This window comes from Panthera onca, chromosome D3 (genome assembly GCF_046562875.1).
Source record: "Panthera onca isolate mPanOnc1 chromosome D3, mPanOnc1 haplotype 2, whole genome shotgun sequence".
Classification (NCBI taxonomy): domain Eukaryota; kingdom Metazoa; phylum Chordata; class Mammalia; order Carnivora; family Felidae; genus Panthera; species Panthera onca.
The window spans coordinates 80,348,213-80,363,374 of NC_138350.1; the positions used below are offsets into that span (position 1 = coordinate 80,348,213).

The following is a 15,162-nucleotide window of genomic DNA, read 5'->3' on the forward strand; positions in this document are numbered from 1 at the left end:
TATGGTTCTTGGGGCTTTGGCAAATGCATAATGTCACACATCCACCATTACGATATCTATAGAAAACTTTCCTGCCCTAAAAATTCTGTTCTCCACATATTTATCCCTGCCGACTCCCTGCAAACTGCTTATCTTCTCAGTCTCTACAGTTTTGCCTTTTCCACAATGCCATGTACTTGGAATCAAACAGTATTTAACCTTTTCATGTTGGATTTTTTTCACTTAATCGTATGCATTTAAGATCCCCCCGTGTCTCTGCATGGCTTGATAGTTCATTTCTCTTTAGTGCCAAGTGATATTCCATTGTATGAAGGTACCACAGTTTGTTCATCCACTCAGCTACTGAAGGGCATCTTTGCTGCTCCAGTGTTTGACAATTGTGAAGGAAGCTTCTATAAACATTTGTGTGTAGGTGTTTACGTGGACATAAGTGTTCACCTCATTTGGGTAAATACCTAGGAGCATGATTACTGCATCACGTGGTAGAACTATATTTAGCTTTGTTAAGAAACTCCCAAACTTTCTTCCAAAATGGCAGCACCATTTCGCATTTCCAACGGGTGAGAGCCCTTGTTGTGCCACATCTTCACCAGCCTTGGGGGTTTTCAGTGCTTTTGATTTTGGCCATTCTGCTAGATGTGTGGGGCTATCTCACTGTCGCCTCAATTTGCAATTCGCTAATGGCAAATAATGTTGAGTACCTTTTTGTGTTTGTCACCTGCATATCTCCTTTGGTGATGTCTGTTCAGATCTTTTGCCCCCTTTTTAATTACGTGGCTTATGTTTCTGATAGTTGAGTTTTGAGTTCTTTGTATATTTTGAATACAAGTCCTTTATCAGATGTGTGTTTTGTAAATATTTTCTCCTGGTCGGTAGGATTATCTTCTCATTCTCTTCACAGTATCTTTTGCAGTGCAGAAGTTTTACATTTTAACGAAGCCCGACTTACCAAATGTGTTGCTGGGAGAATGCTTTTGATATTGTATCCAAAAACTGTGTTGTTACCTAACCCAAGGTCACCTAGATTGTTTTCCGTATTGTGTTGTAGAAGTTTTATAGCTTTGATTTTGCATTTAGGTTTGTAACCAGTTTTGAGTTAAGTTTTACGAGCAGTGTAAAGTTACTGTCTAAATTCATTTTTAAAGATGATTGTCCAGTTATTCCAGCATCATTTGTGGAAAAGACTATTCTTTCTCCACTAAATTGCTTTTGCTACCTTTGTCAAGGTCAGTTGTTTTTATTTGCATGGGTCCATTTCTGGCTCTCTATTATGTTCCATTGATATATTTGTCTATTCTTTCACCAGGAGTACCTTGTTTTAGTTCCTGTAGCTTTATAGTAAGTTTTGAGGTCAGGTAATATCAGTTCCCTACCCAAGAAGACTTTGTTTTTCTTTTTCAGTATTGTGTTGGGAATATGTCAGAATTAGTAGGTAAATAAGTGCTGGAGAGCTAATGCACAGCCCAGTGATTATAGTTAACAATACTGTATTATACACTTCAAAGTTGCTAAGAGATGAGATCTTAATTGTTCCCACTACAAAAAAAAAAAAAATAATTATAGGACATGGTAGAAGTATTACTTTAGCTACAGCTACAGTGGTAATCATATTGTAATATATAAATATATCAAATCAACATGTTGCACACCTTAAACTTACCCAATGTTATATGTCAATTTTGTTTCAATTTAAAAAATAGGATAACCTTCCCATAGCTATATTCTTATCCTAAACAAATATCGTGTTGGTTATTCTGGATCTTTCGCCTGTCTACTTAAACTTTCGAGTCAGCTTGCAGAAGTCTACCAAGTCACTTGCTGGGATTTTGATTGGGAACGTTTTGAATCTGTAGGTGAAGGTGGGAAGAACTGACATCTTAGCAGTATTGAGTCTTCTTATCTATGAACATGGAATATCTCTCCATTTATTTATATCTTTGATTTCTTTCATGAGACTTTTGTAATTTTCCTCATATAGGTCTTATAATATTTTGTTAGATTTACATCTGAGTATTTCATTTTTGGGCGTGCTAATGTAAATGGTGCTTTGTTTTTAGTTTCAAATTCCAATTGTTCAGGGGCGCCTGGGTGGCTCAGTCGGTTGAGCGTCCGACTTCGGCTCAGGTCACGATCTTCGCGGTTCGTGAGTTCGAGCCCCGCGTCGGGCTCAGGGCTGATGGCTCAGAGCCTGGAGCCTGCTTCCGATTCTGTGTCTCCCTCTCTCTCTGCCCCTCCCCCGTTCATGCTCTGTCTCTCTCTGTCCCCAAAATAAATAAACGTTAAAAAAAAAATTAAAAAAAAAATTCCAATTGTTCATTGCTAGTCTATAGGAAAGAGGGGATTGACTTTTATATGTTAACCAAAACAAAATTTTTGACACATTCTAATGTTTAAAGCAAGTCACAGAGGGAGGGACCACAGAAGGTATAACTTTTGAGAGTTTCATTGAGGGCCACCAATGTAAGAGATCACATTGGAGAAGTAATTTATACACCTGAACTATTAGAGAACCACAAGAACCTCCTTCCATTCATGCCCTAACTTGTATGATACTGATGAAGTCCTACAAGAAATATTTGAAGTCAGTGTCTAGTGTGGGCAATGGGAGGCTTTGTGGTTGAGACCCCGACAGACTGGTACCAGTGCCCAAACCCTCTCCAAGTGCAAGGAACTAGGATTTGCAGTGTATGTCCTAGGTGCTTCTTGACTGTTCCAGGGTCACTAAGGTTTGGTGACTTTCTCCTGGTTTGTAAATTATGTCTGAAAGAGTATTATTTTAAATACTAATTCTAAGCCTAACAGCCTTTTAAACTAATTATTTTAAAGAGGAAGAAGAAATACGAATTATCATTCTATTCTGTTATAAGATGTATTATATAGATAACCGAGATTGTGTAGTATTGGCAAAGGGATAGTCACAATGATCAATGGAATAAGAACTGAGAATCCACAAGAAGATTCACACTACTATGCCCAGTAGATTCTTGACAAGGGTTCAAAAACTATTCAGTGGAAAAAGGAGCATTTTCAACAAATGATATTGGGGAAATTGGACAGCCATAGACCCTCCCCTCCAAAAAAAGGAAAGAAAAAAGAACCTTAAATTTCACACGAGTGAAAATCATATGGAATTTGTCTTTCTCTAACTGATTTATTTCACTTAGCATGATACCCAACTCATGTTGTTGCAAATTTAAGAAACAAAACAAATGAACATGGTGTATGTGTGTGTGTGGGGCGGGGGGGGGGGGATGGGGGGAACAGAGAGGAACCAAGAAACAGACACTTAACTATAGAGAACAAACTGATGGTTACCAGAGGGGAGGTGGGTCCGGGATGAGGGAAATAGAGGATTAAGGAGGGCACTTGTGATAGTGCTGGGTATCATATGAAGTGCTGAATCACTAAATTCTATACCTGAAACTAATATTACACTGTATCTTAACTTGCTGGAATTTAAATAAAAATTTGGAAGAAAAAAAAAAGAAAAAAGAAAGAAAATCTTGACCTAAACCTCATACAAAAATTAATTCAAAATTAACTTTTATTCATTTGTTAAAAAACATTTTTTTTAAGGTTTATTCATTTTTCAGAGACAGACAGAGATAGAGCATGAGAAGGGGAGGGGCAGAGAGAGAGGGAGACACAGAATCCGAAACAGGCTTCAGGCTCTGAGCTGTCCGCACAAAGCCCGATGCAGGGCTCTAACCCACAGACCGTGAGATCATGATCTGAGCCAAAGTCTGATGCTTAAAAGACTGAGCCACCCAGGCGCCCCTCAGAATTAACCTTTAAATGTAAAATGTAAAACTATAAAAATTTTTGGAAAAAAAATATTGGGAAAATATTGGGAAAAGAAAATATTGGGAAAAAATATTAAGGAAATGTTGGGAAAAGTTAAATTAGATTATCTAATTTAAAATAGAACACTATTATTACTGTATCATTTACATATAGTGAAGTGTTAAAATCAGTCAGTTTACTCACTAATGCCTGCACCGAGGTGTATGCCCCTTCCCAGTTAACCCTGCCCCAAGAGGAACAACCGCTGTTTTGATTTTTTTTTTTTAAATCGTATGTACTTACCGGATGCCTGCGTAGTTTTTTTGTTCCCCTCGACTGACTTCTTTCACTCAGCATTAATGCTTTTCACATTGACTCAGTGTTATTGTATGTATTGGTAACTTGTTTCTTCTCAATGCTTTGTAGTTTTCCAGTATATGGACGTGTCATAGTTTGTTTATATTTTCTCTTGTCGGACATCTAGTGTTCAGCTCTTGTGTTTGAAGCCACTGTCAACATTCTCGTACAAGGCTAGGGGTGGAAATGCGTTTTCATTTCTCTTGGATAAATACTTTGAAGAGGAACTGTTAGATCACAGGGTAGGTGCACGTTTAACTTTTGAAGAACCTTGTCCTTTTCCCCAAGTGGCTGTCCGATTTTACATCCCCGCCAGCAGGTGTGCGAGAGTTCTCTTTGCTCCAGTTCCTCGTCAACCTTTGGTATGGTCGGCCTTTTTTATGTACTCATTCTAGCGGCTATGAAATGTTACGTCTTTTGTTTTAGTTTGCATTTCTCTGATGACTAATGATGTTGAGCACTTTGTTCTGCGCTTGTTGGCCATTCATACATATTCTTCGGTGAAGTGTGTGTGCAAATATTTGACCATTTATTTGTCTTTAACTTTTTTTGGTTGTAGGTGTTTGTGTGTTCTAAGTACCTATCCTTTTTCAGGTGTATGTGTTGTCAGTATTTTCCCCCCGATCTGTGACTTGCCTAGTTTCTTACCAGGGTCTTTTGATGAGGCTTGTAAGAGTTTTTGAGAGACCAGTTTTTTTTGTTGTTGTTGTTGTTTTTTAGTTTTTTCAGTTTTTTTGTTTGCTTTAGGTAGTGAATTCCTCTTGACTTACCTGAAGAATACCGCAAGTATACGGACTAAAGTATGGAGACCTATTGAGGGCTGAAGGGCCCACCTTTCTAGTACCTGGAGTTGCTTGTTGTAGTTGAAAGGCTCTTTCTGTGCCTCGTGGAAAATAAAACAGTAGCATTGTTGATTATTTTTCTTGGGTCGGTGCCTCACACTCTTTCCATTTTGTTGCAGCCAGGTCTTTGTCAAGAGCTAGGGAAGTGCCCTCAGTGTTGTTCTCCAAACTCTGGGTTTTCACGTGACCTGACTTCTTTTGAAAGAGTAGCTTTATGTCTGGGAAAGTAGGAGTTCTAGTTTCACTGGAAAGTCCTGTTTTTTGTAAATGTTCCATCAGAAAACTGAAATGTTTGCAAAAAAAAAAAGATGGAGATTGGCTGGGTGATTACATTCCAAGGGTCTGGGAGTGTACAAACGCAGCAAAACGTACCTGTTAGCACATCACTCTCACTTTGTATCATGAATCGTGTGGTTCCAGCCCCAAGTGACAGTCAGTGAAGTCTTTTAGGTCTTATCAGGCCCTTCTTCACTTTTCCCAACCTTCACGTCTTGCCCCATCTCCGTGTGAAACACATCCCTTTCCCCTCCTGTCAATAAAGAGATGAGCAGTTCAGTTTAACAAATGGTGATTGAGTGCTTACTGAATGTCAGGCATTTGGCAAAAATGTGGTCTCTGTCCATAAGGAATTAACAATTTGGACAAAACTTTTAACTCTCATATATGCAAAATTTTTTTAATGTTTTTATTTATTTTTGAAGGAGAGAGAGAGAGAGCATGAGTGGGAGAGGAGCAGAGAGAGAGGGAGACACAGAATGCGAAGCAGGCTCCAGGCTCTGAGCTGTCAGCACAGAACCCGATGCGGGGCTTGAACTCACAGACTGTGAGATCATGACCTGAGCTGAAGTCGGACACTCAACCGACTGAGCCACTCAGGTGCCCCTCATATATGCAAATTTGTTTAAATGTGTATCCATTTTTTTCTGCTCTACTCTTTTGTTTGGGAAGGACCATCTGTCATTTTGGGTAAAGTTGGTTCTTCCATCCGCATAGCATCTTGCCACATTATATCTCTTTGGGTGGTTTTTCTCATCAATTTTTCTCTTTTTTCTCTTAACAATAGCCACTTGTCCATTTTGTTTTTCTTTTCTTCAGTACATAAATTTGGTACCCAAATCTGCATCAAGCTGCCTTGTGGACCTTTCCTAATTCTGTGTCTAGGTCAAATAAATGTCCATTAAATATATATATTTACTATAGTCTCTCAGGAAAATGTCAAAGAAGTGGTGTTGCCAGATAAAATACAGAACACCCAGTTAAATTTGAATTTCAGATAAATAATGCTTTTTTTAGTGGAAACGTGCTGTATATAGTATAAATTTGTTTCATACAGTATTTGGGATATACTTCTGTAAAATTATTCCTATAACTGGGCATCCTGTAGTTTTACTTGCTAAATTTGGCTACCCTACAAAGGGGGATGACATAATGCAAATGAAAATTCCAGAAGTCATAATAAATGCTTACAAATGGAAAAAAAAGAAAATTCCAGAAGTCAACATTCTCCATCCCTTTCTATCTCCCACATAGAGTAGGTGCTCCTGAATTCCTCCTCACCCTCTCTTCCATGCTAAGCTCCCAAGAACAACTTACTCAATAAAGTCACAGATAAAAGTTCTTCAACTTTGCTTCCTCTAGCGTTATCTTATGTTACAACTTCCCTTCAAGGGTGTGTTCTTTTCTAATATGTTCTGCAATGCATTACAGCCTACATTCTTCCTTTAGAACACCATTAAAGCAATTTCTGTTAAGATTACTTATGCCCTCTTGGTTGCCTCCAGGTTCTTTCTTAAAATTTTTCTTTAACTTCTTGTTTTTTTTTTTTTTAATTTTCTTAATGTTCATTTATTTTTGAGGGACAGAGAGAGACAGAGCGTGAGCAGGGGAGGGGCAGAGAGAGAGGGAGGCACAGAATCCGAAGCAGGCTCCAGGCTCCAAGCTGTCAGCATAGAGCCCGACGCAGGGCTTGAACTCACGAGCTGCGAGATCATGACCTGAGATGAAGTCAGACGCTCAACCGACTGAGCCACCCAGGCTCCCCAGATGTTTCTTTAACTCCTGATGGAGGCCATCATCAAGATGGTCTGCCCAAGAGGAGGGAATAGCTGGGGACAGAAATCCAGCCTGTACTCTGTCTCTAGCCCATGCTAACTGTCGTAGGCTATGAGGTCCAGTAAATAACACTCTTACCTCACCTGCGTCTTGAAAAATATTGAGAGAAAAGTGAAGAATTAGGGAGATGGAGAACAAAATATTTATGACAGGTCAGATAGGTTGAAAGACTGGATTAGGTATGAGGCAGCAATGGATTCTAATTATCATCCACAGGGACACCTGGGTGGCTTAGTGGGTTACGTGTCCAACTTCGACTCGAGTCATCACCTCACTGTTCATGATTTCGAGCCCCGCGTTGGACTCTGCCGACAGCTCAGAGCCTGGAGTCTGTTTTGGATTCTGCGTGTATCTGTCTCTGCCCCTCCCCCACTCGTGCTCACTCTCTCTCTTTCTCTCTCTCTCTCAAAAATAAATAAACAGTAAAAAAATTATTGTCCACAGAATTAGACAGATGTACAACCTAGTCATAGGAATTCCTGGACCCTCAATGTGGGGCACTGCCCCAGGAAGTACCTAGGGCAGGACGAAAAGACCAGAGTCTTTTGTGCACTTCCTTTGGGTAGCTAGCACCCACATAAGGAAACTGGCAGCTTTTCTCCCAAATCTGCCTACAGGTAAGGTCATGGCTTAGAGGGGTGGGACAGCTGTTCTGAGCCACTGGACATTCTGTCACCCACCTAATCTAGCTGCTTGGGAGGCTATGGGTTGTGCACATGCTTTCAATGCCTTCGTGCGTTGCAACCTGATAACATCTCCACTCACATGTTGCTTCCGGCTCCGCCGCTTTTCTGATGCCCTGGTGTGGGATGTGCACGCTTGACGTGCGTACAAGTACGACCCGAGTTAAAACCCACGGGGTCACTTTTGACCAGTGGGGATAAATGCTTCCCTCACTTTTCCTCTATGTGGACAGTTCTGAGATACATTTTATAAGGTTCCTTTGAAGGTCCATGGGATCAGGTATCGGTGGCCACCTTACAACAATCATCGTATTAGCTTTTTGTCTTTTCCTGGACCCCTTCTTTCTCTTCTATTCCCTGAGATCATTCCTGAATTAATTCCAGGCAAGCAAGACTTTGTCTAAGGCTCTGTTTTTGGGGAATCCAGGCTGGGACACTGGGGAAGGAGGAGTAGGTGAGAGAGTAAAGAGGGACAAAGAGTGTTATGAGTATCCTTCCACCTGGAAGAAAAAAATCAAATGGAGTGCAAGAACTTGTTCTCTAGCGGAAAATAACAGGGGTTCCGTCTAGACCAAGGATGGAGAAGATCTTGGATCAGCTCAATCCTTAGATAGCAAGAAAGCTAAGCAAATCAGCCTTTTCCTTATTAGATCTGCAGGGAGATGAGACAAGCTGAAGAGGTGGAAGGTGAGTGCTAGCCATGGACACGAGGCTTCCAAGTGGATGGAAACCCCCAGGCAGAATGGGCTCATGACAGAAAACACTTGCCCTGGGCAAAAAAGACTGGACAGATCTAGGACTCTTTTTAGTTCCGTAGGGTTCGTTGTATACACTTGTTTCTATGAGAATCTTATGGGCCTGGTGGCTATTAGGGCCACAATTTTACATCTCACTCTTCTGGCTCTTAATGTCTTTTAGAATGGTTGAGTTTCGACTAGGGGAGAACATCCTGTTGAAAAGAAAAATCACTGGCCGTAAAGGGCTTTCTCTTATCGCAAGCGCAGTGCAGTCTGCCATCATAGTTTAAGTGTGGACAGTGGTATTCCCCCGGAGAGGCTGGGCTCTGGATCACACGGGCAAGAATAGCCTCTGGGAAGCTAGGCTTGTCTCTTGGCGCTGATTCTCGACTACTGCACAGCCCCCCCTTTTTTTTTTGTCTCCAGCTTTGATCTCTACCCCTAATTTGTAATCTTTCTTGCATGGCGCTGAATCATACCTCTGAACTCAGTTTAGGTAGAGGTGGCTTGTTGTTCCTACCAAGCTTTTAAACTGAAACCACAGAGTAAGTCCTGCTTGAGCTCATTCTTATGTCCTTTATATGGGACAGGAATTACCTGCCAGCAGATTGCAGAAGCTTCGCACAAAAACATCTACTCCGCGCAACAGAGCTCAGAAAATCTCGGGATGAATGGGCCTCGGGCCGGGAAGCAGCCATGATGGCTGGAATCTTTCTGCCACAGCCGAGAGCTTTCTTTTTGAATTGCTCTGTGCCGTGCACACGGAAACAGCAGTCTTTGGAATTTTGAACACGGCCCTGCCCACTTGAATATGTTCCAGGTACTCCTTTTAGAAAGACAGCTTATTTTCTCGAATAGAGATTAGGCTTGCAAATGTTTCCTCCTTAGCAGGGCAGAAGGCGGGTAAGCACTGCACACTTCTCCAGAAAGCACTGGCCGTCCTGAGAGTCTCCTAGATGCAAGGCAGCTCCGGGTGGCCTCTAGAGGGACTTCCTTCCCAGGGCTGTGCTTTCTGCCAGGCGGATGTGGAGCTGAATCACTAAGGACACAATGGAAAGGGAGGGGCAAAAAGTGAAGGCTTTATATTTCCTCGTCAGGGACACAGCTCCAATCTCACCTGCCAAATTGTCCGCTTCACCCGGGAAAGCAGCAAAGGTAAAGAGAAGTATTTCTGTGCTTCAGTGTTTCAGCTGCGCTTGTTGCCAGACCCGAACAGATAAGAGCAGTAAAACAGGACGATTGGACAGGTGTGTAATGAGCCACACGAGGGCGAAGATTATTCTTTGAGCGTGCCTTTTGCTGATCCCTTGATGAGTACATTATCATGCTTGTTAATACATTAACGTGGATGGTGTGCATTTTTAAAATCCTGGAGGCAGGCTGACTTAATTTCCAACCTCTGATTTGTTTAGCAAAACAGAACTCTGTTGATACTTTCTACTTACCAATAACCCTTATCCAGAACGGAGCTGGTTACACATGGCCGTGGCCTCTGTGTAGCAAAACTCTTCTTGGTTCTTTAGAAGATCTTAACTGCACTGGACTGGCCTTATCAATAACTTGATGTCCTGGGAAGAATGCCTTCCAGTGCTGTGTCCTCTTTCAGTACTTTATTGCCAACATCCCCCTCTAAGACATGTCCTCTCTTCGCGTTTCCTGAATAGTTTTTTATTTTTTTCCTAGAAATCCCCCTTCTTAACCTAGAAGGGCTGCAGTTTCCGGCATCTTTTTCTTGGTTTTCTCCCACGGCAGCCTCCAGGTGACCTATTCCTTTTGCTTGGGAGGGGTTTTTTCAGTCTAAAAGCAGGCAGGACGATACACTACAAGGAATTTTCTGCAATTCCTTCCTTCTTTGGGAGCTCAATTCAAAGTCCTTCTACTTCTAGGGGCACGTCAGCTCTCCCTCATCTCCTGGGTGGAACCTTCTCTGGGGTCTGTGCATCTTTGGTAGGATTCTTTGTGCCTTGGGACTTCTGTCCCTCATGGCATCCTCTTTTCGGCAACTGACTGCATAATATTAATTAGACCAGAAACTGTAAACTGTTTATAATGTTGACTTCTCTAATATGTGTTGGTGATTGGGTGGTTGTGCAAGACACTGATAATTTCACCGGTAGATTTTCCCTGCCCTCAAAGAACGCTAAATCTAGTGAGGAAGTTACTCAGTTAACAAGAATCGGCGAATTCATCCACATATTTGCGTCTCAGTGTTTTCCAAAGACAATTACTCAGATGTAGGGGAAATTGTCAGTCAAGGTTACTGCATAAAATCTATTGAGTTTAAGATTAGTATGGACACTCTGTTGTACTAAGAAGAGTGGGGCCTTGGAAAGTGAATGATGAAAATAGAGATCTTAAGAGCTAGGTTAACGATAGTGAAAACTCTATCTTGCAAATAGACATGCCAAATGCCAAAGTTCGTGAATTAATTAGAATTATGTATTCCCAGTAATTGTTGAAAAACCTAAGCCTAATGTTTCTCTTCTTGGTATTGTGAACCAAATGCTTGGAGAGCTAGAAGATCTCACTGTGAAGTGAGGCAAATAATACTATATTTAGTAACCATTCGTGAACAGATTAAGCCTATTAATGCCTTATATCTTGGACAACATGTCTTAATTTTTCTGGTAAGATGCTGTCCTTATCAATTAGGGATAATAGTCACAGTGCCACAAAAGTAAAATCATGTTACCTCAAATAAAAGCTTATCTGAATGTGTCCAGTGGCAAGTGGAATGAGCATAGGTTTCAGAAGACGTGGACTTGCATTCATGTCATGGCCACCCCACGTATGCCATGTGAATTTCTCAACCCCTCACCGCCTTGTCTGCAAAACTGGGGTAACCCGACCCATCCTGTACGACTTAAACTCTGAATAACGTATGCAGTGCTTGGCATGTACATGGAGCCTGTGATGCAGTCCTTTCCTTTGTGAAGAGATCTCACACGGGAGCATCGGGGGGTCTGTGTGAGGATGCCCATCGCAGCACTGCTGGTGACGACATGAGGAGGAGGCCGTCTGGGCGTCTGTCACTGGGGAATGGATTGGCAAAATGCAAAGGCACAAAAGCACAGTACTTGCAAGTAACAGATGATGTTTCCAGAGTGACACGGATGAGTCTTAAAAAAGTACTCGGTGAAAAAGAAATTACTTGATATAAGCTCATTTATGAAAATGAAAAGCTACATAAAGAAACAAATATTTTTTAAGGACACATGTAGGTATAAGAATATGCTTTAAACGAATGATAAGTGTTGTCTACGGGGATGGAGGAGAAAGAAAATGAATTGGGTTGAAGTCAGTTAGCCAAGAAGAGAATTATGGTCTAATGATGGCTGTGCCAAGAACTGAGGGGTGTGATTACTTCTGCTTTCTATGCTTGTGGTTGAAAAAAGAGAAAGTAACCAACAGATTAGTAATATAAAAGTAGGTGGCTCATACAGGTGGTCTATCAGTATATTCCAGACTCTTTTGGTAGGTGCCCCCATAACTGTAGGGCTACTGTTCACTCTAATATGTAGGCAGGTTTTTAATAATGACAATATGATGATGTAGATGTAAGAAGAATAAATTTACATTCACTTATAAATCTGAAATCTGAAATTTCATTCTAGAACCTGATTCCTTTAGCTAACCCCATTTACCGAAACGCAGAAGGCAGTATAAAGAGCATCTGCCTCGGACATGCCTCATTATTGGACCAAAACTGGTTTCATTATTAAGGTAGTGAAATAAAGAGCTTTCAAGCTCTATCCATGTCGCTCTGGAATAACAACAATAATATTGTTATTATTAGACCAGCTACAGAGAGCTGTATTAAAACTAACTTGAAGAACAGTATCCTGTTAAAGGCACGTGCTAGTATTTTCATTAAATAAGATTAGCAAAACCCTTGTGTTCTACCTTTAGAAAAAATTGTCCAAAGCAAAGAAAAATGCAGTCCAGGCTTGTTATAATATAACTGCTAGGCTCTATTATACTATCTTGGGTGGTCTGATGATTCGAATACATAGCACTTAGTCCTTAATGATTATTTTAGGACAACCAGTTTTAATTACAGGGATGTGTCATCACCATTTTTGCCATATAAATTTGGTGGGTCATTATTTTGAAAGTCTACAAGCGACACGTTTCCTTTCAGGTGTCTCTGCCCGAGAAGCGCTGAGCTGTGCACCCTCCTCCCAGCCCCAGTTCTAAGGCATTCACCTTCAGCTTAGCTTCCTTTGGCTCTAAAGGCACAGAGAAGTATGTTTTAGTGAGAGGTATGACACGAATGCCTACATCAGTAGCCAACAGAGTCACGCCCCAGAGAACACACTTCCAGTGAGCTCAACTCAGATATGTACTGAAAACAAGGCAAGTTAGTAACTAAAATAAACATACCCGGGCGGAGGCAGTGGACTGGTCACCTGTCATAATAGCCTACAGAATATAGGCCTAGACTTGAATTCTACAAGAGTGCGAAGCTGTAATCTAGAAGATGAGAGGAAGAAGAACAAAGTAGTTGTAGATCGCTGGCGAACTAAATAAGGGAGAAAGATGCAGCTGTGCTAGACATGTGTGAATGTGAGGCAGGTGGGCTAATGGGTCCTAGCGGACAAGGGCGTAGGAAGAAATGCCTGGGGAGGCTGGGGTGCTTTTTGTTGCAAGTAACAGAAGACTCAACCAAAATGAGTTAAAATATAAGGAAACATCATCCTACATGATGAGAAATCCCAAGGTAGGACAGATCCAGGGTGGATTAATCCATCCACTTAATGGTGCATCAGCAAGGACTCAGGTTCCGTCCACCTTTCCTCTCCGACGTCTGGCTTATCCTCTTGGGCTGGCTACATCCCGGTCACACAGTCGCTGCTGTGATAGTAGTCACATGAAGACAAAACAAGAGGAAGAAGAGGGATGTCTTCCTCTTGTGAGTCTCTCTCTCTCTCTCTCTCTCTCTCTCTTTTTTTTATCAGAGGGAAGCCTCTTCTAGAAGCCCAGCAATGACCTTTTGTCCTTATTGGCAAGAATCACGGCACCTTCTGATCGTTAAAATTTTATTTGTTTCCCCCCAAACTTGACTGAGCAATAACTGCCGAATATAATAGTATATATTTAAAAGGTACAATGTGATGATTTCATATTCATAAACACCATGGAATGATTCCCAGGATCACATCCAACCCCTGACACAGTTAACTTTCTGTGTGTGTGCGCACGAATGCTTAAGATCTACTCTCAGCAACTTTCAACTAACTATACGATACTGTATTATTAACTAGAGTCACCATGCTGTACATTGGATCCTCAGAATATAACTCAAAGTTGGTACCCAATTAGTCACTGTTGCAGGAGACAGAATTACCTCACTTGGCTTAGGCCAGTCAAGGCTGGCCCCTGGGGTATGGAGATCCTGAAGCCTTCTCTGAAGTGCATGGTTACATGAAAGTGGATTCATGAAATCTGTGTCCTCTCAGCACAGAGGAAGGGAAGGGGAGGGGAGGGGAGGGAAAGGAAGAGGAAGGGAAGGGAAGGGAGGGGAGGGAAGGGAAGGGGGAGGGAAGGGAAGGGGGAGTGAAGGGAAGGGGAAGGAAAGGAAAGGAAAGGAAAGGAAAGGAAAGGAAAGGAAAGGAAAGGAAATGAAGGGATGAGCAGCAGGTAGTTAATGTTTTTACAGTGCTATCTGGGGAGAACTTGAAGGTATCTGGAAAGAGAAAAGTGTTCTCCTGTGAGGCTGTGAAGGTGTGCAGTCTAGTGGTAAAGCAACTTGTTTGGCTGAACTTGTGTAGCTAGAGAATTTCTCTGTACAAATTCCAGGATGAGGAGGATCTTGTAGCATTGACATTAAGAGCACGAAGACCTAATTCCTTCTGTTCTTCTGCCGCAGAACAATTACTTTTAAATGTTCACAAATGAGAGTGAGACAGCTTTGAACCACTGGTTGAAAGGAACACTAAATCTTCTATTCATTAGTGATTTCTATTCATTAGTGACTTCTATTCATTAGTATGTAATTTTTCACGAAGCAGTGTGCTCAGACTCATAAATTCATGAAATTTAATAACCGAACTCTATGTGTTACCTGTACTTCCAAGTAATATTCTGAGATTTTTTTCCCTCCATGTGTTCTCAGGTAGTGCTTGGCATAAAATGGATCCTCTCAGCACAGCAAACGTTGACTTTTGCCTTGATGTGTTCAAAGAGCTGAACAGGCACAACGTAGGAGAAAACATCTTCTTTTCACCACTGAGTCTGCTTTATGCTCTAAGTATGGTTCTCCTTGGGGCCAGAGGAAACAGTGCAGGGCAGATGGAGAAGGTATGGAACACAGTAGAGATTTCCACAGACCTTTCACGTGTTCTGTGCACCCGTCTGGGTCAGCCAGATACACGCATCTTGATACCAAGGAAATTCTGCCATCTTGTGACTGAAGAAACACATTTGGGAAAATCGTATTTCTTAGAATAATGGTTAAATGATGCAATACTTATAGTGCAAATAACACAATAAACGCAACACAGTCTCTTCCTTCCCATTGGTGTTCCCATGCATACCCTTCTGTAGTTTACTTTTGGAGTTCACTTTTTTTCAGTGATTTAAATATGACAGAGAACACATGTGTGATACTATTCTTGCCCTCCAGGATTGCAACCAATAGAAAAACTT

The 15,162-nt window shown here is 41.5% G+C and overlaps 1 protein-coding gene across 3 annotated transcripts in view; it reads left to right on the forward strand.

The window, feature by feature from the left end:
- The window catches only part of SERPINB11 (serpin family B member 11), a 74,258-nt gene that overhangs the window by 41,303 nt on the left and 17,793 nt on the right, over positions 1 to 15,162 (forward strand). Inside the window, exons 1-2 of one of the 3 annotated variants that reach the window (XM_060614038.3) lie at positions 9,448 to 9,761; positions 14,630 to 14,814. In XM_060614038.3, the coding sequence (XP_060470021.1) occupies positions 14,647 to 14,814 (168 nt within the window). In that variant the 5' untranslated portion in view covers positions 9,448 to 9,761; positions 14,630 to 14,646. Of the gene's footprint in view, positions 1 to 9,447; positions 9,762 to 14,629; positions 14,815 to 15,162 lie in introns of those variants that run through there. The other 2 variants (XM_060614039.3, XM_060614035.3) reach the window with 2 other exon arrangements.